Raw genomic sequence first — 27,063 nt, forward strand, 5'->3', positions numbered from 1 at the left:
CCTCTCTGAGGTCCTATGTCCATTAAATGAGCGATCTGGGATGACCAGAGAGCTCACACCCTTATCATCATCGTCACCTCCGTGAAGACATAATAATACAAGAATGCACTTGTGCAGCCCTCCACGTGCTCACGTTGGCTTCACTGGAAGCCGAGTATGCCATGCTCGTGTTCACCTCTGGTCTCCACTGCCTGTGCCGCTCCCGCCACTCTCCATGTCTTCTCACTCCTCCTTATTCATCCTTCGAATTTCACCTTCTCCAGGAAGTCTTCCCTGACATACCAGCTCTCCCCTTCCTGTGTGCTCTCAAAGCACCACACTGTCCCGGCACTTATCACACTGGATGACAACCCCGTGCCTGCCTGCATCCCTCACTAGATAGGCACTGTGAGAGTCAGGCTTCGATCTGCACTCGCTCCCCCCCTAGGATCTCTAGCCCTGCGGCTGGTGACCATTTCAATGACTTATCTGCTGAATGGATGAATGCGTCTTGAGACTTAGACCCTGCCACCAGATCCCCTTCCCATCTGGGATCTGCAGTCCAATGGAGAGGTCCCTGACTTGCAGTCTTTGAGACGACCACTAACTGTGCGCTTGTCATAGTTCCAACGACTTCCTCCCCAAAGCTGGGAGCCTTCCGCTTTGGGCCAGATACGAGGTCTTACCCTTTCCCGCTGGCTCTGTTTGCAGATAACACTCAGCATGCTGCGAAGGATCAGGGGTAGAACTCCCCACGGAGACACGATTCCTGGCTGCGATGTTACAGACTCTCTGCCTGCTCCAGCCCCTGCCGCTGCGGGCCTGCCCGGCCAGAGGCATCTGACTGAAGCAGAGCACAGGGACCTGCCGTCTCGGTTTATGGTTGCCAGCTGCGCTTGCTCCCCTGTTCTCAGCGCCCACAAAACAACCCATCTGTCCTCTCCATCCCCGCGGCCGCCGCCCCTGGTCAGAGCCCCATCACCATCTTTTGGCCTGGGATGCGGCAATGGCCTCTAAGTGGTCTCCCTGCCTCCAGTCTCACCCCTTCGGTTCTATTCTCTACATGGAGTGATTTTTCTCAAATGTAAATGTGACCACGATTAAAGCCCTTTGGTGACTCCTCACTACCGACAGGATTAAGTCTAAACTCCTAAGCACAGCCCAGGCCCCTCGGTCAGCTTCATTCTCTGCCCCTCTCCTGACATGCCTCTGCTCCAGTACAGAAACTACCAGCACGTTCTCTCCGAACTCTCTACTTCTTCATCTGCTCTTCCTTTGTGTCTGGTCCTTCATTCTTCCCTCTTATTTGTTCAGTTCAGTCCATAAACATTTATTAAGTGCTTGTTATGTGCCTGCTTCCATTCTAGGGGAGGGCACCCCAGAGGTGAACGGTACAGGCAGAGTCTCTTATATCTGGGGAAAAAACTAGGAAAAAAAATGACATGAATCAAATAATTGTGGATAGTAGGTACGCGCTGAGGAAAAGAAAATATGGGACATCACAGAGAGTGACATTAAGGGTTATCCGAGGCTGGGGGGTGGTCAGGGTGTCCCAGGACTTGGGAAGCAAGTACAAAGGCCTTCCCAAGGAGGGTGGGGGGAGCCTGGGGTGCAGGAGGAGCAGAAAGGTAGTGGATGTGGGCTCAGCATCAAGGGGAGTGTTTGGGGGGACAGCTGAGGTGAGCCTCAAAGAAGGCTGCTCTCTCCTTCATGGCCCTCCCTGCACCCGGGCAGACTGTTCTCTTGCCACCCCTGACACTGGTCCATGGCAAGCACCTTCTATAGGGCACATGGGCCAGCCTCCGATTTCAACCACAGTGCCCTGCGTAGCGCCTGGCTGGTGGCCGGCTCTCACACGTGCGTGTTAAACAAGTAAATGCAGTCACAGATTCCGAGAGGGACAACCAAAGACTTCTCCCCTCTGATGACCCACCAGGGGAAGCTGGTGTAGGAGGAGCCGGTGAGGCATTTTTAAAGGGAGCTCCACTTTGTAAGGCATTGAGCAGTGCACCACGGGAATCACCCATACGGAGATTAACTGATGGTGTCAATCTGCAAGGCTTTTTATTTGAGTCTCTTCCGTGGAGGAAAAAAAAAAGGAGCAGGAGAAGAGTCTATATTTAATGTTTGGGGAAAGAGTGCAGAATGGGCACTCAAATATTGATGATGACAACAAATACTGATGTGAGTAAAGAGAACGGAAGGAAAACCCAGAACACAGTGTCTGTCGAGACCCCTAAGGGCTTCCCAGAATCTGAGACAGAGGTCAAGTGCTTAATGGTTTTCCCTCCTCTCTTGCCAGTGGTAAAGAAGGGTAGACGCTGAGGAAGGTATGGAGGGTGACACGGAGAAGGGCTGGAGCTAGAGGCAGCGCCACTGTGACCTGGGGGCCAAGTGACAGAGAGCAGGGGTGGCCGTGTGACCAGTCATCCTGATACAGGGCCAGGTGAGTGTCAGCCCGCAAGAGCTTCCACACGCGCCCTCCCCTGCCATCGGAGCCTAAAGGAATTCTCCTGACATCCAAGATAAGAATACAAAAAGGAATAGTAACAAAACAAAATTCTGACTCTTTAACCCACTTCCAGCCTCCTTCCAGCCTGCCTCCTGGCTACCTGCTGCTCTGCATCTCCTGTTCTCCTCCTTCCCCAGCAGTCCCGGGCACACAGGCCATCCTTCAGTTCGTCACATCAAACCTGCCCTACCTCAGGACCTTTGCACCAGCAACTTCCTCCACCCGGTACAGTCGGCACACAAAAAATGACACATAATGAAAACATGAGTTTGGATATATGTATATACTCAGGTTACTATCACCACATTCAAGGTAATAAACATAACCATTGCCTCCAAAAGTGTCTTGGTTTTTTTTCTTTGTGTGTGTGTGGTAAGAACACTTAACATGAGATCTACACTCTTAAATAAATTTTAAGTGCACAATACCCCGTGAACTATAGGCACTAGGCTGTAGAGTGGATCTCTGGAACTTACTTATAACTGTACCTTTATAACCACTGAACACAGCTCCCCATAATGCCCTCTCTCCATCCCCTGGTAGCCAGCACTCTGTCGTCAGCATCTACACGTGGGACTATTTTCGATGCCTCGTATATTTGGACTCATGCCTATATTTGTCCTTCTGTGACTGACTTATTTTACGTAGCACAATGTCTTCCAGGTCCATCAATCTTGTCACAAATGGTACGATCTCCTTCTTTTTTAAGGTGGAATAATATTCATACACACACACACACACACACACACACACACACATATATATATTTACTATGTATATTTACTACATATATATATATATATTTACTACATTATCTATACCCATTCACCTGTCGATGGACACTTAGGCTGTTTCCATAGCTTGGCTATTAAGAATACTGCTGCAGTGAACATGGAAACGCAGATATTGCTTTGTGATCCTGATTTCAATTCTTTAGGACCCGGAATACCCAGAAGTGGAATCACTGGATCACACGACAGTTCTACTGTTAATTTTTTGAGGCCCCTCCATACTGTTTTCCATAGCAGCTGTACCATTTTACATTCCACCAACAGCGTACAAGGTTCCAATTTCTCCGCATCCTTGCCAACTCTTATTAGCTTTTTTTTGATAGGAGTCACCCTAACAAGCATAGGAAGATATCTCATTGTGGCTTTGATTTGTATTTCCCTGATCCCTTGCTCTTCCAAGGCTGTGTCTTTCTTGAATTTGGGTCTCAGATGAAATGTCACCTCCTCGGAGAAGTCCTCCCTGACTTCATATGTCACTATGTAGCACCTGTCACTGGCTGGTAATTTTTCCAGATAGTTCCTCTAGTTATTAATTGTGTCTCCCCCACTAGAACATCCATACCATGAGAGCAGGGACCACTGCCCTTATTTACCTATGAATCCTCAGTGCTCAGAATAAGAAGGCCTTCAGTAAATGTTTGCTGACTGAATGGACCAATTACTTCTGTGTCTAATACTAAGGGTCAAGGAAAGGGCAGGGAGCAAATATTTGTCAAGCATCTAACATGGCAGATGCTGAGCTAGGTGCGTTACATGCAGTTTCTCACTTAGTCTCAGAACGGCCCTATAACCGTTTTTTCTTATCTCTATTTGACAGCTGAGGAAACTGAAGCACAGAGAGGTTGAGTAACTTGCCTGAGGTCACAGAGGTGGAAATCGGAAGGGATTGAAGCCAAACCCAGGTCAGCCTGACCCCACATGCCCTACCTTTTCCACTACAGTGAGCTGCTGCCCCACATCCTGCTCCTCAGAACTTCAAATCAGTCTCAATTTTGTTCCTACATGCTGTGTGACCACGAGCAACCTGCTTAACCTCTCTGTGCCTAAATGTCTTCAACTCTAATTGGCGAAAAAAAAGAGGGTTTCTATGAGCATCAAATGAGATACAATGTACGAAAAAAATTATAAACAGTGAAGAAACTGGACAATATAGTAGATGTCAGCTATGCCTGTGACCATTTGTGAAAATCTTTTGTGTCACCCCAGTCACTGACCCTGATTCCTGGGTCTCCCAGGTGGGTGTCATGTCCACAAAGACCTCAGAGTTTCCGGCTGTGGAGAGACCCTTTGTCTGTTGTTTCACTGGTGTTTTTGCTCACTGATTCCTCTGCTTGGCAGCTCCCTTCTGACTTCACCTAGTCTGGGCGAGCATACCCCCTTCTGCATCCACAGGGACGAGCACAGAAGTGATCTGCTGATGTGCCTGTCCCCCTGGCCACGGCCCCGAGGTGGGGATGGTGCCTGGCTCCTCCTGGGCCTGCCCCGAGCCTGGCATGGGGGCTGGCGCCGGAGGTCCTTGACAGACCTGCAGAGAAGCCACTGCTGCCTGCGCGGCTGAGCCCTGGGACCACTCACGTTTTCACTGTTGACGTCAGCCTCGCTGGGGCAGCCGAACAGCTCCCGTCGCAGGAGATTCCCGTCGTACTCCAGGAAGGTCAGGTAGAGGTTGCGGAAAAACTCCACGTGCTTGTTCTTCACCCGCAGCTTCTTGGGGGAGTTCCAGTGAATGACCTGGCAGGTGACAAGGAGGCAGTCAGGCCGGGACGACCTGTGCTTGTGGGAGGCATGGCTGGGCACTGGTCTGAGTACTACCTGGGGGCCTGCCCCTTCATTCATTCATTCATTCAAATGCATTCATTCATTCAACATTTGCGGCCCAGGGGTTAAGAGCTAGGGTGCCGAGGCCAGACTGCCTGGGGTCAAATCCTGGTTCTGCTCTAGGTAGTGATTTAATCTGAGGCAGATTACTTAATCTCTCTGTGCCTCAGTTTCCTCATCTGTGACATGGAATAGTAACAGCTCCTGCCAAGGCCAGTCTCTGAGCTTTCATCTCGTGGCTCCAAATCTGCTTTGTGATGCTGAAGCCAGGACTCTGCCAACCCTGCTTCTGCTGTGTCTGCCTGTTCAGCACCGCCAACGGGGGCAGTGAGAGGGAGACAGGGTCTGGAGGGGAAGAAGGAACTTGCCCCTTCCTGTGTTCCTGTCCCTGCCCCTTTCTCCATGCCAGCGCTGGTACTTCTCTCCTTCAGCAGCAGCTAAGCACACTTTGCAGTGTTTTTCAAAGCTCCGATGCAGCGTCATGGTCCTTTGTCCCCGCCCGGTACCGTTCCCTCTGGAGCTACCTGCTGACCCCAGAGTGTGGCTTCCGGCCCGGAGCTGTAATAACTCCTACCTTTTCCCTCTGTTCCTTCAGCTCCAGGGGTGGGAACTGTTTCCTGCAATTTTCTATTTTCGCTTTTACAGTTACCAAGTGAACACTTTACGTCTAGTTATCATTTTTAAAGATTAAATTCTCTGTTCAAATAACTGGTATGGTTTTTGCCTCCAGCCAGGACTGACGGATGCCCTGTCTCCCAGAGCTGCCGTGAAAAAGCAACTCATTAATACAAGTAAAGCACATAAGTCGTAAGGACATGCGCTCAGTACATGCTGGCTGCAACTATTAAGTGCCTACAGTATATGGAGTTGGGAGATGGTCAGAGGCCCCTGCGGGCAGTGCCTGCCCCTGGCTTGCTCACAGTCTGCTGGGGAGCCATGTCCCCAAACAGGTAACAGGCGGCAATCGTGGAGGGAGGATCAAGAAGACATGGCAGCTCCAGAATGCTCCGAGAAGCATCTCTCAGAAGGAGGTACCTGTGCTGGGGCTCGAAGGCCCAGCAGGAGTTTCCAGGGGAGACAGGGCCTGGGTGGGGGGGAGGGGGGCAGATGTGGCTGCAGAGGTGACAGGGGAGATCCTGGCCCTGTGGGACCATGTTCTGAACTCAGACTGCATCACTGGAGATTTTTAAGGGCGGCAGGGAATGACTAACTCTGGGTTTTGGGAAGATTACTCTGATTGTAATGGAGAAGATGCGAGTGGCAGGGTGAGAGGGCCCAAAGGGGGACCGGGGACACTAGTTACGAGTCAGCTGTGAAGCCTGGGGGCGTGGCTCACCCCCGGGGCTGGGGAGTCATTTCTGAGTGGAACCCTATGTTGCTCCACAGTGTTTCACATCCACTGTCTTCCTTTAACCCTCACAATGACCCTAACAAGGAATGCAAATTTAAAGATGAAGAAACTGAGGACTCTCCCTGGCGGTCCAGTGGTTAAGACTATGTGCTTCCAATGCAGGAGGTGCGGGTTCGATCTCTGGTCAGGGAACAAAGATCCCGCATGCCACAGGGCGTGGCCAAAAATAAATAAATAAATACGTACACACATAAATTTTAAAAAATCAAAAAATTAAAATAAAAAGGATGAAGAAACTGTGGAGATGTAACTTGCTCAGGGCCACAAAGCTGGTAAATGTTGGAGCTGGGATTCAAACATAAATCTGAAGAAATCTGATTCCAAAGTTCTTTACTCTGTGGAGAACGGGAGAAGCCACGTTCTAAAGACTATTTTTTTCACGCTGCATCACATTACAGAAGTGACAACAGAGCTCTCCTCTTCCCCCACTGGCCCCCCACGGCCCTCACTCTCTCCTCCCATGGCGGGACGGACAGCCTATCTGACCATCTGAGCTGGGGAAACACTGCTTTGTAAGACCAAGCCCCTCTCTCAAGGTACAGCGAATAACAGGAAACCTATTTGGTCCAAACCACATCACGGCTCTCCCCTAATCAGCAAAGGTGTAACAACAGAGCAAGAACCGGGGCTGTCAAAGCAGCCTAGGTCTGAATCCCAGCCATCCTCTTCACTAGCTGTGTGTGTCCTTGGGCATCTCGTTGCATTTCCTGGGGCCCCAATTTCCTCACGTGCAAGGAGGGGATCAGTAACCCCAACTTCACAAAGTGGTTATAAGAGGGTTACACAAATGCCTGGCACAGTGCCTGCATGTCACAGTGGCTCCATATATGTGGGTTCCCTTCCCCCTCAAAGATGGGACCAATCTGCACCACGAGTGCTCTGCCCTCCTTTCCCTCCCGCCAGCAGGAGGTCCACTGCAGCTGTGAGGAGGGAAGCAGGCATCTCGCACTCAGGAGAGGGCAGAAAGGGACAGCAGACCCTCCTTGGAACGAGGCCACTTGGCAGTGTTTGCATTTCAGGGAAGGATGAGTATACAATGTGCGATTCTCCTCCTGTGCCCTCTGAAGGGTGTGAGAGGGAAGGAGAGGGAAGACTCCCTTGAGAATACACCCAACCCGGGCAGGAGAAGGTCCCGGGCCAGGCATTAAAATAATTGCATGTGAGCTGGTGACACTCATACCCAGTGGGGATCACGTCTTTGCTGTGAAAGATTCTGGTCCTTGCCAAGTGCTGAAGCCAGCAGGAAGGCTGACGGATGTGCATCTGACTCAGGAAACCTGGGCTTCTTCAACAGGGAACAACTTTAACTAAGGGGAAATCAGGGCTGGCCTATGAGTCCCCAGACAAACAAATCGTCACTTATCATTCACGAATCTACCAGGCACTTTGGAGACACTGTGTCATTAAATGCTCCAAATGAGCCCATTTGAATCCCACTGTACATTTTACAAAGATGGTACTTGACTTGCCTGTATTTCACAGCTGGTAAGCTGCAGAGCTGAGACACGAACCCAGCTCTGAACCTAAACCCCCAGGTTCCTGACTGCTATCGTGTTCCATGTCAATGGCTGAGCACTTTACAGGTGCGGAGAGGGAGGCCTGCAGAGGAGAGGTGGCTTGCCCAAGATCACGTGGTGAGTTTGGACCAAGCCCGGGCTGGGACGAGGATGCAGGTCTCCGGGTACTCCCCGCCCTCCCACTCCAGGTCACCTCTCATCCCATCGTGTCTCATCCTGTTCTGTGTCTGCCCAGGGATCTGGGTTTGTGTATCATCTACAGGTAAATACTGAGGTTATATAACAAGCGGCAAAGGTTAAAGGAAGGTAGGGGGAGAAGATGGTGGGTCGCTGGTAGGCCAAGGGGGTTTTAAAAAACCCTGTGAACCTAGCTGCCCTGTAATAGGTGAGCCCATTCAAAGTCTATTAATGTATATTCAGATTTACCTTTCCACCTAGGTTTTTAATCATCACAACAGAGAATACTCCATTCCCCTGTGCTAGGCTCCAGAGAAATAAGTAATATCTATTGTTTACCTAATACCCATTATATGCTAGACGTAGGCCAGGGCTGTTACTGTTGTTGTGTGTGTGTATGTGTATGTGTGGTTTCACATTCCATCCTCAAAACAACCTGGTAACGTTGTTTCTGTTATCATCCCTATTTTATAGACAATAATCCTGAGCGTCTCTCAGCTAGTAAGTAGCCAATCCTAATACAAAATCAGGCCTGTCTTACTCCCAAATCTTTTTCTTTCTGCCACATCATTCATTCATTCAATACTAGAATGAGCACCGACTCTGTGCCAGGCACTGATAGGGGCTGTGATTGCAGAGATGGACACAAAAGATCAAGATTCTCTTTCTGGAACCTACAACTGAGGGGAAGAGGCAGACATTACGTAACTGTCCATTTTCAATTACAAGTATGACTCGTGCTTTCAAAGAGATGGTAAAGAGAAGTTGTTGGTGATCGTTTCTGGGCTGGGCTACTTCAAGTATAGAGAAACCAAGGTCCAGAGGGAGAAAGTCACTTGCCCAGACTCACAGCAGAGGGAGAAGTGGTGCCCAGCTCTGTCCCCCAGGCCACCACTCCTCCCACTAAACAAGGCACCTGCCTCTGAAACTCCAACTCAGGATGAGTATTGCTGATAATTCTCATCAGCTCATGTCTGACTACTGAGAAATGTCATTTCCTGGTCCCTTGAGGGACAGAATCACCCATCATCGCTGGCTCAGGGCCAGCAAGCTGGTGGTGTAGGTGACACACATTGACAAGCTTACACACACAAGACAAAGTGACCCTGGGAATGGGCCCAAAATACGTTTTTGCAAGAAGCTGGTAAGTACATGCGAGTCTATGACGCTTGTGAAAACCGATCATAACTTATTCCACTTGCTGGGACACATCAGCACAGTAATCATTATTATTGTTCATATTAGCAGCTAACATATATTGGATGTCTGCTATGTGCCAAGCACTGCTCTAGACATTTCATTCGTCATGGCTCATTTGTACTTTACTGAATACTACAGGTATATTCTCATTATCCCATCTTACAGGTAAGGAAAGTTCAGCCAATTGCCCCAGGTTACACAGCTAGAAAGTGGGAGAGTCAGGATTCAAACCCAAAGAGGTAGAGACATGAGGAATCTCTCTCTCTCCTATTTCTCCCATGTCTGTAATCATCAACTGTTTACAGCAATGAACATGAGATTCTCAGAAGATTACAGGATCAGAAGTGAAACCTACTCTTCCCTCCCAAACATAGGCACGGCACCATCCCGGGGACACGAAGGCTGCTGGGGTGATTTAGGACTTCTCGTATACATGGGCTGAACCTCCAGCTTGGGAGGAAGTAGAGAAGGAGGCATCCAGCTTGCATGGCAGGTGGGCTGCAGAAGCTACCAGGCATCAGGGGTCCCAGGAGTGTGATCTGATTGGAGCTGAAATGTCTGTAAAGGCTGAGTATGTGTACAGACTTGCAGTCAGCCTGCAATGAGCCTGAGAAATTGATGAAAATTGATTACTGTCCAGGAAACTTAAACATCATCCGGGAAGAGAGCAAAAGTCAATGTGATTAAAGGAGAAACGAGAGACTATCACCTATCAAGGGCGCAGGAAAAAGCATTTCAAAGACAGAAACAAGACTCAGTACAAGGACAAGGCTATGGAAGGAGTTTAGCCCATACTCCGGCTTCTCAAGTACTTGGAAACCACAGGGCTCATAAAAATAATTCTGATTTCTTGGCCAAAGTGCCAAGATATCAGAACCTGTGTGCAAATGCCACGTGAGTAAGAACACGGGGCTTATGTGTTCCCAGTTACTGAGATAAGGGGTATTTGGAAAATGGGGCTCTGTCTCAAGACCTCCACTGACTTTCTTGGCTCATAGAATAACAACTATCTTCTTTAGACTGGCAGTGAAGCCTGCTGCAAACTGGTTCCCACTTACAATTCCAACTCTAACTCCAGGCTAAAAGAACTTCCTGGTATTTCTTGAACCTGTCTTCCATGACTCAGTGCTTTTGCATATGCCTTTTTCCCCCTCCTTAGAATATCTTTATTTCTTCTCTACCATATTCATGCCTGCTTGTCCTTCACAGCTGAGCTCAAATGCACCTCTTCTGTAACTCTTTCCCTGACCACTCATGCCAGAAGGTTGCCTCCTAGTAGTCTTTCTCTCCACTCCATTCTTCATTCCTAAAAGAACATTCATTTTGTTTGTAGTTGCCATGTCCCTAGCCCCTTTGAGTGGCTCATGATCCATTTCAGATCCAAGCACTCGTGATGATTCTTCTCTCTGATTTCCCAGACTCCCTTGCAGCTAGGGGTGGCCATGTGACACAGGATTGCTCAAAAAGACACATGGCAAAGCATATATTTGATTTCTTAATCACAAGGTTCAGATAAGGTGCTGCCTTCCTCCCACCCCACTCACCTTCCTGTTGTGAACAGAGATGTGATGACTGGCACTCTGACAGCCATCCTGTGACTGTGAAGTCAACACACTGCTGATCTACAAACCAATTCTACAGCTGCTTACTCCAGGGCTCTTAGGAAAGAAATTCAAACCCCCTATTTTATTTTAAGCCACTACAAATTGGGTTTTCTGATTCTCACTGTAAGCATTCCTCATATAACACCTAAGGCAGTTGCTGGGCCCTTCCTCAGTACGCCACAGGCTCTCGTACTGAACTCTATTAGAGAACTCATCGCATGCTCTGGTAATTATTTATTTACATTCCTGCACCTGGCAGCACTGGAATATGAATTTCCGGGCCAGCAGGGACCGTGACTTATTATTCTTCCTGAGTGTTATACTGCCTGGCAGGTAGTTAGTATTCAATAGCTGCCCTTTGGTTCAAGAATGGAAATCATGATGATGACATTCTCAATAATCCTCACATTCTGTCTGTCTATAGCAAATCAGCTATAAAAGCCCTATTCATGTGGGCTTTCAGATAGAGAAACATATTCCTCTTTTCTTCATCTAAGGGCCAAACAGCTTGTCATTTTCTTTTGAAGGAATTTAAGCTCCCTCTGTTCTTCCCTTGTCTGGTATTTCAGGGAGAAGGACAATGGTCTCAGAAGTCCCTTTCCTTGTCCTCTTCAGGATTACGATATATGCTACAAAAGGATAAGCACACGCACCTGATCCCAGCCCCAGCTCCAGCTCTCATCCGCTAGGTGGTCTGCACATAGCTGCCTAGTATCGTGGAGACAGTCCCTCACCTATAAAAGGGACATAACAGCAACTGCCTTGCAGTTTGTGGTCAAGCCCAGGACTGATGGGTTGATGGGCATGAAGGCATTTCACACGTGCTCATTAAATTACAAAATAAATCTGGTTTTAGACTTCATGAGTCATCCACCTTACCAATGAGGAAGGCTGGATGAAGACAGGAAAGGAAAGAGGAATAAGAAACAAGACTTAAAGGAGGAATTGCAGGTGGAGGCAGCCTGGGGCAGAAGGGCAGGATGGGCACAGACAACACAGCCCAGAGGAGATGCCACGCCAGGGGCCAGGCTCCTCCTGCTGGACCTCAAGGAGAGGCCCGAAGAGGGGGCTGTTCAGAAGGGAAAGCACTAAGGTGGGTTTAACACACTGGGCAGAGATTGGAGAGTGCTAACAGGCAGGGGAGCGAGGCAGATGTCACCCTTGCTTCTTCCCAACTCTGTCACCCAAACAGCTTAATGTATCTGAACCTCTATTTTCCAATCTGTTCAAAGGAAACAATAATAATACCTGTTTCAGAGGATCAATGAGACAAGAGACGTAAAGGCATCCACCATGGAGCCCAGAACAGACCGGTGCCCAGCACGTGCGCGTCTTGGGAACATACGTGCTCCGTTCCCATGGGATCTTCTCTAAAGCGATGCTGTCCCTCAGTCTGTATTTAAACCTAGACTGTTGGTTCCTTGAATGCAAGACTTGTGTTTGTCCAACTCTGCCTGCACAGTGGCGGGTCCGGTCAACGTTTGCAGACTGCCACGGAATCCACTCCAGTTCTTTTCTTCCCTCCACCAACTGCTAAAGACTCTATTCCACCTCTCTCCCTTCTCCTTTCCCATTCCTGACCATTACCAGGTAGTGGCTATGAAATGAAAACAGTGTCCTTGGTACTCAAGACTTCAAGCCGCGGATGTTCCGTGACTCTCTGCCTCCTTTTACAAAGGTTCCTGTGGTCCCTCGATTTTTTACAAGTCCCAGAAAAAAAAAAAAATCTTCCCAGACAAAAACATTACCCAGGAAAGGGGAAGAAAACAGATGAAACTCAGCGATTATTTAGTCCCCTCATCTGGAAAACGTAGACACTTAGGCCAGTGCATGCGTCCGAGGCCCTGTCCTATAGCCTGTCATTTCTTGTTCTGTCACCCGTAACATTTCTTATTTTTCCCTGCCTGAGGTGCTGGACGTTGTAAAGAGGGAAAAAAATGAGAACATAAAAATAGATATCTTTGATAATACTCAGGGCTGGGAGGGTCATGAATCTGAGAAGATCCTGCTCTGTTCTCTCATGTTCGTCACGTTTAATGTTTCTGGTTCTTTTGCTATATAATGGGGGTAGCAATCAATTTGAACTGGATTCTCGCCTGTCTGAAGAATTCCGATGGACCTCTGAGAGCAAGGAAGTGAGAAAGCGACGCATTCAGTACAAGGATCCTCCATGGCGTTGCCTAATGCGGCTTCTCTGCAGTCATGTGACCTGTGGATGGTAACCAGCCCAGTGCGCTCCCTCTCTAAGGTATTAATTACTAAGACTCTATTCAGTTTCACAGAGTCCCCACAGGGTCCTCCAGGGAGTGTCTCTGTTGATTTGAGGGCAAGGAGGACAGAGGGAAGTGGGTTTCACCTCTAGAGACAGGCAGGGACCCTTCAGCTGAACGATTCTACCAAGGTTGGTTGAGAAGCCAATTTGGTGGAATGTCAGTAATGCCCCTGGGGGTGGGCACCCCGTGATTCACTGCTTGGAAACTCCAAGAAGGCAAACTGGCTTCCGGGATCCCAGCAGGCATCTTCTGTAGTGGCCCGCTGTTGCTTTTCCATGTGCTCTGCACCCTTCCTTCACAGATCAAGACCCTGCCTTCTTCCGATGATTCTAACAGGGCTACCGGTCAGGCCTGACCTGCTACAGCAAGGGCGTGTGACTCAGGATGACCAATGAGACATTTCAGACCGTTCGTGGGCATGAGTCCCGTGAAGGGTCAACAGAGTTGCTCTGCAGAGTCATGGAGGGAAAGAGGGGCTCTCTTTTCAGTATGGGATCATGTGTGCTAGTCACTCTTATGTTCCCTTGCTTTGATTTCTTCATAGCATGTTTTCCTGCCTGAAATGACCAGTTTGATCATTTGTTGTCTTGTTTGATATCTGTATTCTGCACTAGAATGTAAGCTGGGGAGAGCAGGGCCTGCATTGTCTGGTTTTCCACTTATAACCCGTGCTTGGAACAGTGCCTGGTCCACAGCAAGCGAGCAATATGTATTTGTTGAACGACGAAGCTCTACATACTGGCTGGGGAGGCTGCCAGAAGTCACCCTGCCATGACAGAGAAAGCAGAGGCAGAAAGAAAGCAAGACAGAGGGGCAGAGAGAGAAGGAGAGGGAGTGAGGTCTTACGTCATTTGAGCTCCCATATCTAACTGTGTCAGTGCCCGCGCATACTGAAACGTACTGAGGAATAAACCCGGCTAAGTGTTCTACCAATCAGACTACATCTATTTTAGTGCATTTATTAACATTATTTAATGATAACAATAATTTTAACTAAAATAACTCATAAAATGAACAAAGGATTTAAAAAGAGCCCTGCATTATTATTATTATTAACCCAAAGTACAAAATAAATACATGTGAGTCCCTGGGGTTATGAATACATGATTTAAGAAATAAATATAATTGGGGGAAAGAGACAAATCTCCCTAGAGAAGAACCCCAATGATGTACGTGGATTCTACCCCCTCCCGGGAAGTGAAACTTCATCTCCTCACTTCCAGTGTGGGGTAGATAAGTGACTCACTTCCAAAAAAAGAAGAAGGAAAGGGAAACACAGTAACTTTACAGTGGAGAAGCCTGAAAAGACCACCTTAGCGAAAGAAAGGTGGTTAGCAGCCTTAGTAGTAACATGGGTGGCACAGTACATGCCTTGGAAGTGTCAAGGTCAGTCATGAAAAAACAAAGACAGACTGAGACACTGTCAGAGACCAAAGGAGACTCAGGAAGCAGGAAGTGAATGGAAAAACTGGTGAAATGCAGCTAAAGCCTGACGTTTAGTAATAGCAATACAGCAATGTTGGTGTGTCAGTTTTGACAAGTTCACCATTGTTACATAAGACGTTAACATCAGGGGAAACTGGATGGGGCACATGGGACTCTACGTACTATGTTTACAATTTTCCTGCAAGTCTAAAATTCTTCCAAATAAAAGTGTATATTAAAAACACAAACCAGTTCTACAAAGGAACGAGAGGTTGAGAATACTAGTAACACAAGCTTTTGGGACCAGCAAGAAAACAGCTGAGCTGACACTTCTGCTCCCAATATATGCTCTTCCTTAGCTGCATCTCCAAGTAGAGAAATGCCCATCTAATTAGATCTGACAAGAAGTTGGTTGAAAAAAAATTAAATCCTCAAGACCATTTCAAAAACCATTTATAACCATGATCGTTACGGAAGAACTTCACCCCAAGTGTGTATTATGCCTCGAGATATTACTTAATGTGAGTACAGACATGCGTGATGAGCAAGACATTTAAAAACAAAGCATCCAGGATATAAAGACGAGCCTCCATGAATTTTGGATGACGTTTAAAGTCTTGTGAGAGTCAGTCTTGGAATTTACAATGTTTCACTAAACCCCATGAAAAGAGTTCTGCAGTCTCTTTGGAGATTTCATACATCAAAATGAAAGCTAATAAAATCCAATAAGGAAAACACTTGTGTTTCCTTGCCTTGGCAAAAATGGCTGGAAAAACACACAGAAGACAATCTGGTAACAAATGAAGTAAATTCCTGGGTCAGCAAATATCATAGGAAGAGTCCTAGAAAACAAATGATGAAAGCCTGGAGAAACTAGGATTAAACCAAATTACATGGGTGATTTGCTATAGAGTTAAATCCAAGTACAGAGGATTCTGACACGCGTCATCTTATGCTATTTGCAAGACTCTGTTTAGAAAATGAAATACACAAAGAACGACTTTTCAGTGAGCAGTAAAGGAAAGATGTCCTGGGGAAGTGATATTCTGAGCAGTGAATTCCTACTTTAACGATGGTAATGCTTTATGGAGCGTGCATATGTGGAATGACTGAAGGTACAGCTGCTTTAGCTGGAATAACGAAAGGATACCAAGAAAAGTTACAGAGGGAGTGCCCCACACTGAATTCCTTTACTGTATCACTGATAGGCAAGTTTGCAACAAAACACTGGAAGCCAGTGTGCATTAGTACTATTAGATGTCGTTGATTTGGTTAACTTTATAAAGACGAGACTGAAAATATAGAATTTTTACAACACTTTCTAAAGACATGAGGAATGACAATGAAAATCTTCTGTCCAACATAGAGCTTAGCTGGTTAACTCATGGCAAAGGACTTATAATAAATGGCATACGTAAAGACGATTTATGCATTTCTGTTTTTATGAAAAAATGGTTGTCGGTGGTATGCTATCTGATGCTTTTGGGAAAAAACACACACACCTGAATCTGACCCTTCAATGTAAACGTGATGAATGGAAAAGTAACTACTTTTACAAAGAACCTGTAATATAGATGGAACTTTTAGAAATAAATATTTGAAATTGTTTTCCTCATTATAGGGATTTTTAGGCAAAAATGTTCCGTATCAAATCCCTCATTTCCACATTCCTAGAAACTTCAGTGGTTTGATGTCCATAATTACCAAATACCGCTTAGTTGATGGTCCCCTCTCTCAGAATCCTTTTCCTTCTTAATAGAGCCCAGATTATCCAGGGAAATGTTTCTTAGAGTGCGCTTCTAAAGAACCTGTTCCACAGGGCATTCCATGGTCATGGTTCTGGGTGTTGACATAGAATACGTGGGGGAGATGCTGGGGAATCAATAAAATCGATCAGATTTCCTTGCTGCAGGATATCATAATAGGGTATCTGGTACAGTATATGGTACACGGAACTCCTCTCTCCCCACCCCTCCCCAGCTCTCCTCTGTTTGAAAGAAATCTCACTAACAGTTCTTAGAACTGTTTAGATATGTACCCCACCAAGTGCTATTATCGAAGGGCGAATTCTCCAGAGCCATGACCTTGCTTCTAGGGATCCTGTTGATGTTTCCAGGAATAAATGCATCTGAACTTCATCAGCTATGCGTAACCAAGCCAGTGACGGAAAACTTAAATCAATAACAACCAAAGGAGTTCAGTTCTAAAAACTACCACATAAGCCAAGAATGGGTGAGTGTTGAGGCAAAGACAAAAGACTAAAGCTTAAAGCACCCAAAGTCCCCTCCACTGAGTGGGTCGTTCTCCAGCACAGTATCAGGGCACAAGATGACGAGACACACACCAGTGCTTAACCCTGGGCAAGTTGTTTCCCCTCTGTGGGTTCCTGTTTCCGGTCTGTGAAATGTGAGCACTGGAATGGATGAGCAAGAAGATCCCTTGTTTACAGGTTTTGCCTGTAAACTAGCTGAGTGAAAATTACCCCAAGAGAGTGGGAACAATACTGACAGATTATTAATAATAAGAATTCAAAAAGAGTCATGGACCCCAATGTTCACTGCAGCACTATTTACAATAGCCAGGACATGGAAGCAACCTAAATGCCCACTGACAGATAAATGGATAAAGAAGATGTGGCACATATATACAATGGAATATTACTCAGCCATGAAAAGGAATGAAATTGAGTTATTTGTAATGAGGTGGATGGGTCCAGAGTCCGTTATACAGAATGAAGTAAGTCAGAAAGAGAAAAACAAATACCACGTGCTAACACACATATATGGAATCTAAAGAAACGGTACTGATGAACCTCGTGGCAGGGCAGGAATAAAGACGCAGACGTAGAGAATGGACTTAAGGACACAGGGAGGGGGAAGGGGAAGCTGGGACGAAGTGAGAGAGTGGCGTGGACATATATACACTACCAAATGTAAAATAGATAGCTAGTGGGAAGCAGCTGCATAGCACAGGGAGATCAGCTCGGTGCTTTGTGACCACCTAGAGGGGTGGGATAGGGAGGGAGGGAGATGCAAGAGGAAGGGGATATGGGGATATATGTATACCTACAGCTGATTCACTTCGTTATAAAGCAGAAACTAACACACCATTGTAAAGCAATTATACTCCAATAAAGATATAAAAAAATAGTAAGAATACTAGGCATAACAGATACATACTACTGTATATAAAACAGATAAACAACAAGGACCTACTGTACAGCACAGGGAACTATTTATACTCAGTATCTTGTAATAACCTATAATGGAAAAGAATCTGAAAAAGAATATATATATATATTCAGTTTTGCTGTATACCTGAAACTAACACAAAACTGTAAATCAACTATACTTCAATTAAAAAAAAACACACAAACAAAAAAGAATACTAGGCTTACTACATGTCTCATAACCCCGTACTAATATATCACCCCTTTTCATCTCTACATCTCCTCTATAGAGTGATTACTGCCCCACTTTCTCAGATGACGACAAGGTCAAGAAAGGGTAAGTAGCCCAGCGACAGCCCTGCAGCCTAGCCCCCAGTGGGTACTCTGCAGTTTGCTGGGTGAATGGGCGATTCCCAGGTACGAGCCCTAGAGCGATGGTGCCAAAAGACAGACTACTTGGACAGGGGCCAGCTGCCTCAAATTTAATCCCAGAACTCCTCGGGTTTACCAGCCGCAGCAGTGCACAGAGACAAGAAAACACTTCCAGTCCTCGGACCTGGGTCATGCAAGGAAATCAAACAGCCACTGGCCTGAAGTTAAGAGAGGTCTGGCTGGAAGGCGGTAATTCTAAACTTTAGATCTTCTTCCCCAGAGCAACTGTTTTTCCTTCCTCAATCCATCCTAATCCTCCAAAATCAACCTTAGCATTCATCACTTAGTACCCTCTCTCTGCCTTCCCCTGCCTCATTTTTCACTGCAGCCAGCTTAGCTATGGCAAGCTCAATACGCTAATACACGGTGGCCCCCCCACCCCGTCTTCCTCAAAAGATGTGAAATCTGACACCTCTCTAAGTATTATAAAATGTTTTAAAACTTGAGTTATGTGCTACTCCTTTTATGCAAATGCTACAGATTGCCTCTGGAACACACATCATTTCCCCATATGGATGGCAGGTTTTCTCTTGGTTTTCCTCCTCTCCTTTAGGGTTCTTCTTTTAAGTGCACGCAGCTCCCAATTCAAAAATTCAGGCTCTGCGCCTGCTGCTTCAAATTCACATGTTCTTTCAAGGAGAGAACGTTATATTCGGGGTCTCTGTTCTGGAGTTAGCCCTCAAAAACGCACTTAATTGAAAGAGGGCTCACACAGATTAATCCTATAGAATCATTATCTCACGTAAAATACTTTCCTGGGAAAATACATTCAGGTGGGAACTCAGCCCCAAGTCAGAAGAAAGAACCTTGGACTGAGAGTAAGACAGACACGAGTTTGAATCTCAGCTCTGTCGTATTGAGCTGTGGGATTTGGGGCAAGTAAGTGACTAATCTGTACGATTCTTAATTTTCTGATTTATAAAACAGACTGAACAATATTCACCCTGTGAGACTTTTGTCAAGATTAAGTGACACCATACTTGGAACACCATTCCCACCCAACTGATCTGGAATATGCCATTTCATCCTTTGGGGTCCTGGTCACAGGACCAGGACCCCAAAGGATGAGATGTGTTTCCTGTCAATCCCAGAAAGGGATCAGTACATTCTGGGCAGCTGTTTCTCTAGCAATGGCGTGGTCCCTGTTGCTTGCCTACCCAGCATCCGGTTTACTCTTTCTAACTTGCATGTGAGTTTCCACTCCCCATTCTCCAGGGCTCTAAGTAGGGGAGGGACGGAGGGAGGACTGTGGAGAGGGCCAGCCTGGGTGGATGTGAGGGCAGAAGATGAGGAAGCAGCAGAATCTGGATATCAAGATTCAGCTCAGACCTCCTATAGAGATCCCTCCGAGATACAGGCTGCGTCACGCTCCCAACTAGACAGGGCTCCTGCAGCCGCCCTCAGCCCCCTTTACTTCCCTGCTTCACAGCACTTAGCAGGCTGCACTGGGATTTTCTGTTTCCTTACTGGTTAATTCTAAATAGTCTGTGACCTTCCCAAGGGCAGGAACCATGGGCTTACTCAGCCCTGGGCTCCAGTAACTCTCACAGACCTGAGGACTGGACCCACTGCTTGCCACTTCCTGGCCATCACCCACTGTTTCTGACCAGGGCTTCCTTCTCTAACAGACGGTCTACTAAAGACTCAAGGGCTAGACACGATTTCCTGGAATCCCGCGCAATCTCCTGGCTCTAGGCCAGCACACAGCTTCTTTGCTGGTCTCTTGAGTCTGCGCTCCTGGTGAAGGAATAAAAAGCCGCTCCTTTGGGTCCTTCTCTTTTAATTTAAGACTCAGCCAGGGAAGCCTGAGTCATCAAGGTTTAGGACTGAAGAGAAAAAAATGGAGGTCTTTGAAACATAAAAGACTGAGGTAAGGTCAAGTGCATTTCTATGGAGCACTCAAGGGGCCTGGCTGAGAACCGGGCCAAGAATAATGGCCTCCATTTTATCAAGGATTTTGTAACTGAGCCTGAGAGGTTAAGTGAGTTACTCAAGTCCTTCAGCTGGTAAGAGGTAGAACTGTCAGAATTTACAGGATTGCTTGGCTCCAAAAGCCTAGATACTTCTTCTGCCTCCTCAGTGAAACCACTCCTCCCCTTAGATGTTCTCTTAACCTACACTCAGCACAAAGTTGTCAGCTGACACCCAGGGCAGGCTAGATGCCAAGGCTGGTAAACTCCTCTCTGGCACAAAGTGGGAGGCTGCGTGCAGCTACACCTGAGCCCTATGTTATCAGGAGGGAGCTGTGTTTGTTACCAAATGTGTTTTTATGCCACTTCAAATGTAATTGGAAAGGAAATTAAACATTCTTTGAATTAGGTGAGAGTTGCTATTTCCACGAAAGGCAAGATAAACGTTCTGGAACAACTCGATAAAAAGAAGTTCCTAAAAAAAAAAAAAAAAAAAAAATTGGCTGTCAGACTGGGCATGGGTGAGATGACTATATAAGGGTGAGGGAAATGCAAAAGTCCAGGACTGCCCTTCACTTGCCTTATGGCAGTCCTTAAGTTCCTGCTCAACTTGAAAGGACCCCGAGAACCATAGAGGACACAGATGGAGGGTCACTTAAGTGACCTTACAGCACAATCGGCCACAAAAAAACCTGGCCCTGGATTTGCCCCAAAGGACAGTCAAGGTTAATAGAGTTTTGTAAGTCTTGCTTAAATTGACGTTTTCTATCAGCTGACCCAGCACAGGTCCCTGTGGATCCCACAGGTGAGCTTCTTAGATTGGCTACCCTTTGGGGCAACAGAGTGTGAGTTGATGGAGAGCAGAGCTCAGGGTACCCTGGATACTCCCCAGGGAGGGACATAATAACTAGCAAACAGGAGGTTCCTTCATAGATGTTGAACACAATGAAAAAAAGTGGGGGAGGAAGAGAAGAAAGAAAATTAAGAAGAAAGAAAACAACAAAGATACACCTTTCCCTGGAATCTGAGGCCCAGGTTGGCCTGGAGGGACCTACAGAAGAGCTTCGACCAGCTCTTCATCAATGTCCAGACCCTGATATGACCCAGAGGGTGGTGCTCAGGCCTTCCAGTCTCTCTCCCTCATCCCCTAAGCCTCTCCTCACCTCCAGGGCAGCTCCCCTTTCATATATTGCCTGTATTTTAGGGTTCTGTGTCAGATTTTGTTAGATAAGCTATCAGTGGTAAAATGACTTCTTTTTTAGGTTTATCTAAGAAGATATGGATTAAACTTGGTTTAAATCTATCTTCATGGTTTTGTCATTTGATGGAAACTCCTCTATTCACATATAGAAGAGGCTGCCAAAGGGGGTTCACAAATTATTTCGTTTGATAGGTTCAAAGTGACAATAATTAAGCAACACTAAGCAATGCCCAAGAGGCACAGCCATCTGCTACACCAGCACCTAAACTCTACGTGACCAATGGCTTTGTCTGTTTAGTTTCCTGTGGCATCACTAGGACCTGTAACAGTACCTGGCATATAGTAATCACTCAATAAATACGGCAGCATGAACACATTGGTATGTACGTGGTGGGCAGATGGGACATACACTTGGAGACCAAGCTTTGTTGGCATCTACAAAACATAGAAGTTGAAAGTTTGCAAATGAAGAGTCTCCTCTAATTTACGAAGCTTCTTCTTTTCCTTTTTGTGGCTGCCAATTTACAGGTGCTCAGAAATCATGCCAAATATACTGGCTTATGACTGGTTTCTTTAATGAAACTCATACTAATCCTCCTAAAAACAATCAACTTCATAGGACACTCGCCAAGGTCCCTCCACCCCCAGATTTTTCTTTTTAATTTAATTTATTTGTATTTAATTTTGGCTGTGTTGGGTCTTCGTTGCTGTGTGCGGGCTTTCTCTGGTTGTGGAGAGCGGGGGCTACTCTTTGTTGCAGTGTGCAGGCTTTTCATGGTGGTGGCTTCTCTTGTTGAGAAGTACAGGCTCTAGGCGTGCGGGCTTCAGTAGTTGTGGCTCACGGGCTCTAGAGCGCAAGCTCAGTAGTTGTGGCGCACAGGCTTAGCTGCTCCGTGGCATGTGGGATCTACCTGGACCAGGGTTCAAACGCGTGTCCCCTGCACTGACAGGCAGATTCTCAACCACTGCGCCACCAGGGAAGCCCCAGATTCTTTTTTATTGTGGTAAAATATACATACAATTTACCATTTCAACCATTTTTAAGTGTACAGTTCAGCGCCCTTAAGTACATTCACATTGTCGTACAACCATCACTGCTATCCATCTCCAGAACTTTTTCATCATCCCATACTCAAACTCTGTACACATAACTCCATATTCTCCCCTCACCCCAGCTCCTAGTAACCTTTAGTCTACTTCCTGTGTCTATGAATTTGAGTATTTTAGTTATCTCATATAAGTGGACTCATACAATATTTGTCCTTTTGTGTTTGGAGTATTTCACTTAGCATGTCTTCAAAGGTCATCCACGTTGTAAGCTGTCAGAATTTCCTTCCTTTTTCAATAAGGCCTGCCAAGGATTTTAGTTGCACTGATTTTTGTGGAAGTTTATTGTTTTTCTTTTTGATATGAAAATAAGACTTGAGGGCTTCCCTGGTGGCGCAGTGGTTGAGAGTCCGCCTGCTGATGCAGGGGACACGGGTTCGTGCCCTGGTCCGGGAAGATCCCACATGTCGCGGAGCGGCTGGGCCCGTAAGCCATGGCCGCTGAGCCTGTGCGTCCGGAGCCTGTGCTCCGCAACAGGAGAGGCCACAACAGTGAGAGGCCCGCGTACTGCAAAAAAAAAAAAAAAAAAAAAAAAGACTTGAGCTTTTAAGTCTACTGTGCCACTGCCTAGTCAAACAATGTCATTTGTTATGAGGACACATGGCCTGACGTCAATCTGTCACCATTTGCCCACTGGTAGCTGGTGGAGTGCTTTCTGCAGGAAGTCATCCACGTCTCAATTTTTGACCAATTACATCCAAGCCCTAGACTGTAAAATAGGTGTTACTTCAAGTTTACAATATGGTGCCAAAGTGTTTTCCCAATTTGGTTGTATACATTTACACTCCCATCAACACTACAGGAGAGTTCCTACTGTTAATGAGACTTCATTAGTACCACTTTTTCAATTATTTGTGGTCTTAATTTTCACTTCCCTGATTAACAAAGAGGTTGTACATCTTTTCAAGTGTTTATTGGCCATTTTCTTTGCAATTCTGTGAAATGAATTCATATTTTACACATTTCTCTTCAAATTTTTTGTATACTTTGTTTACTAGTCCTTAGTTGTATATGTTGAAACTTTTTTTTCTTTTCTCTTTTTGATGCCACTTTGATGGAGTTATTAATTTCAACGTGGTTGAATTCACTGACCCTTTCATTTATGATATATGCTTTTGGTGTTTTCCTTATTCTGAGGTCATAGGCTAATTTCCTAATTTTTAAAAAATCAACATTTAATTTGGCCTTTCACTTTGAAGTCTCTAATCCATCGGAGTAAGTTTTGTATACGGTGTGAGACAGGGACCCATTTTCAGTTTTTCCTGATTATCATACATAATCAGGCGTCTCAACACCATTTACAGAAAATTACATCCTTTCTCCAATGGCCAGCAATGCCACCTTGTCGTGTATCAAATTTCCATAGGTGTGTGGGTGTTCGTGGGCACCCTACTGTTTTCTTTTAATTATTTAGCAGAACCCTAAGCAAATGCTCGGCAAAAGTTTGCTGTAGGTTTTCAGTAGATTCTGTTCATAAGAGGTTTTGTCACAAATGAATATTTAATTTTATCAAATAATTTTCCTGCATCTATTTAGATAATCAGATGGTATTTCTCCTTTAATCTATTAACGTGCTAAATGACACTTGTGGATTTTTTTCAATGTTAGATCACTCTTGTATTTCCTGGAATAAACCCAACTTGGCCATGATGTATGATCTATTTTATACATGGCTGGATTCAGTCCGCTAATATTTTGCTTAAGATTTTTACATCAGTATTCCTGAATGAGATAGGCCTCTAATTTTCCTTTCTTGTAATCTCCTTGTCTGGTTTTGGTATCAAGGATATCCTGGCCTCACTGAATGAGTTAAAAAGTGTTCCTCTTTTCCTATTCCTTGGAAAAGTTGACTAAAAACTGGAAATACCTTTTGATTAAAAAAAAAACTGGTAGAACATCTTCTTCTCACTATCTATCTAGGGGTACTATTTTCTTTGTAAGAAAGTTTAATGACTAGAAAATAATCCAGACTTTATATTTTTTTAAGTCAGTTTTGATAAACTATACATTTATAGGAATATGTTCCTTTCACAGTTTTCAAATTTATTGACATAATATTGTTCACAGTATTCTCTTATTATCTCCTATAACTCTGCTTTATCTCCTAGAGAGAAAGTTCCACATGTGAGAGGCTTTTGTTTGCTTTAATCTTTGTTGTATTCCTAGAACTCGGAAGAATCACTGGGCTCAAAAACATTAAGAGATTGAGTAAATGAATCTGCATTTGTATCTTCTTGGTGAACTTTTTGTTTTTAAGTCGTGACCATCTCTGTACCTACCAATGCTTTGTCTGATATCAAGATAGTCACCCAGTTTTATCTGGGATGATATCTGCCTGATATTCTTTTCCCATAATTTTACTGTCAACCTTTCTGGGTAGTTTTGTATCAGGCATGTCTCTTATCAATAGCATATGTTGAATATTGCTTCCTAGTCAATCTGACAACCTATCTTCTCACTGGCAAAATTAGTTTATTTGATTACTGATATAGCTGGACTTATTTATATCATTTTGATTTCCTGTTCTCTATTTCCCCCTACTTTTTCTGTGCTCTTATTTATTTTTCTTTTCTTGCATCTAATTCTTCTTTTAAACGACTGAGGTATCTTGGTTGGTTATCTTGGTTTTTCTTATTCCATTCTATCCCACCCATTTTTTCCAGTTCTTTTAGAGCTTAACCTTGAAATGTTAGCGTGCATACCTAGCTTAGCAGCTAAATTTAATATCTCATCCCCCTCGTCAACAAAGCAATGACCTCAAGGAGTACTTTAATTCTCATCACTTCCCTCCTGACTTACATGATGTCACTGCCTGATAATTTAGGTATAATGTTTTTAAACAAACAAATTACATTATTATTACTACTATTGCTATCATGTAGAAACTGTTCAGAGTTTCAATACATTTCTAATTTGTTTGTTCAACATTCCTTTTTGAATCTGAAATCATTTTCCAAAGGATTCCAAAGTACATTTTCCTTTGGATGTTTCTTTGCATAAGTATTTTGGTGGTAAATTCTCTTTGTTTTTACTCAATTCGATATTCCTCTCTCATGTTTGAAAGACTGTTTTGCTAGGTACACAGTGTGTTGTTATTGTCTCTCAGAACACTGAAGATATTCTTTCTACTCTTTTCTGGCTTCTGCCATTGGAACTCTCATCACACATGTGGAATTTCTTTGTAGAGAATCTGTCTTTTCTCTTTGGCTATTTTTAAAATCAGCTTTCTTTAGGGTGCTGCAATTTCACTACTGTAAGTCTAAATATGGCTTTCTCTTTACACTGCTTGGTAAACACAATCCTTCTTGTATCTATGGATACCTTTTAACAGTTCTGAAAAATTCCCATTCACCACCCCCATCCAATGATGCCTCACTTCCAATTTTCTCTTTATCTCCTTCTGATAATCTAATTAGACATATCCCAATACCTTAACTTCCCTTTATTATTCTACCTCTTTTTTTTTCAGTGTGCGTGTTTTGGGTAATTTCCTTAGATATTTCTTCCTGTTCACTAAGTCTCTCTTCAGCTGGGTCTAATCTACTGCTGAACACATTTATTTAATTTATAATTTCAATAATTATATTTTTCACTCCTACAAGTCCTAGTTGATCTAAATAGGCCTATTCATCTTTGAGAATCTCTTGTTCCTCTAACCTACTTTCAATATTCTTTTTTTATTTTTTATACAATACAAATGCTTATATTATGTTTCATGCCTGATGAGTCTAATACTTGTAGTCTCTGAAGTTTAATTCTATGGTCAGTTTCTGCCCTCTCTCATGGTAGCTTACTTCCTTGTGTGTTCAGTGATAACTGACTGAGAACTCATTTTTCTAGAAACTCCACCTAAAGGATTCTGAAGTCTTGTTTTTGAGAGTATTCTTCAAGATCAGATTTCTGTTTGTTTCTCCCAGGGATCTGGAAATTTTTCATTTTTTTCTTTGTATTTCTGCCCTACACATATAATTTTAGCTCCCCAAATAATATGAGCACAGGCTTGAAATCAGGAGTTCTCAGGGGAAACATTTCTCCCTTATTCCACCAAAAGCAAAGAATGAAACAGGCAACAATCTCTGTTGTTTCCTCCTATACTATGGGTTTTTAAACTGTTTACCTACCGAGGATATCACTCTTCATGGATCCTGACTTTATGCCAGGGTCTTCTAATTGTGTTTTTTCGTGTTGGGGCCCAAGTTCCCACACATAGCATTTCAACAGAATGGCTATACGTATGGGTTGCCTGATTTTGATTTAGGCCTATTATCCCAGTGCAACCCACGGTAGCATTCCCTTGTTTGCACAATAATTATACAGCTATCTACATTTATACAAGGCTCCCAGACGCCAAGGATAAGCAAATATCCAGCAAATGTCAGATGCAGCTGCTTTTTGCTTATCATCCTGGAGTCACACTTTATTACTGTTTTTTGGCCTCTGTTTATTACTTCATTTAATTTATGAACTGATCAGCTATGCTTTCAAAACATTAAAAAAAAATTTATGCAGCATTTTTAGGTGTTCTTTATAGGGTTGG

At 44.9% G+C, this 27,063-nt stretch overlaps 1 protein-coding gene across 1 annotated transcript in view; it reads right to left on the reverse strand.

Moving 5' to 3' along the window:
• Nucleotides 1-27,063, reverse strand: part of LARGE1 (LARGE xylosyl- and glucuronyltransferase 1) — a 585,040-nt gene that overhangs the window by 57,650 nt on the left and 500,327 nt on the right. Inside the window, exon 10 of the mRNA XM_004269399.4 lies at nucleotides 4,858-5,013. Within this exon, the coding sequence (XP_004269447.1) occupies nucleotides 4,858-5,013 (156 nt within the window). The remainder of the gene's footprint in view (nucleotides 1-4,857; nucleotides 5,014-27,063) is intronic.

Source organism: Orcinus orca, chromosome 11, assembly GCF_937001465.1.
Source record: "Orcinus orca chromosome 11, mOrcOrc1.1, whole genome shotgun sequence".
Lineage (NCBI taxonomy): Eukaryota > Metazoa > Chordata > Mammalia > Artiodactyla > Delphinidae > Orcinus > Orcinus orca.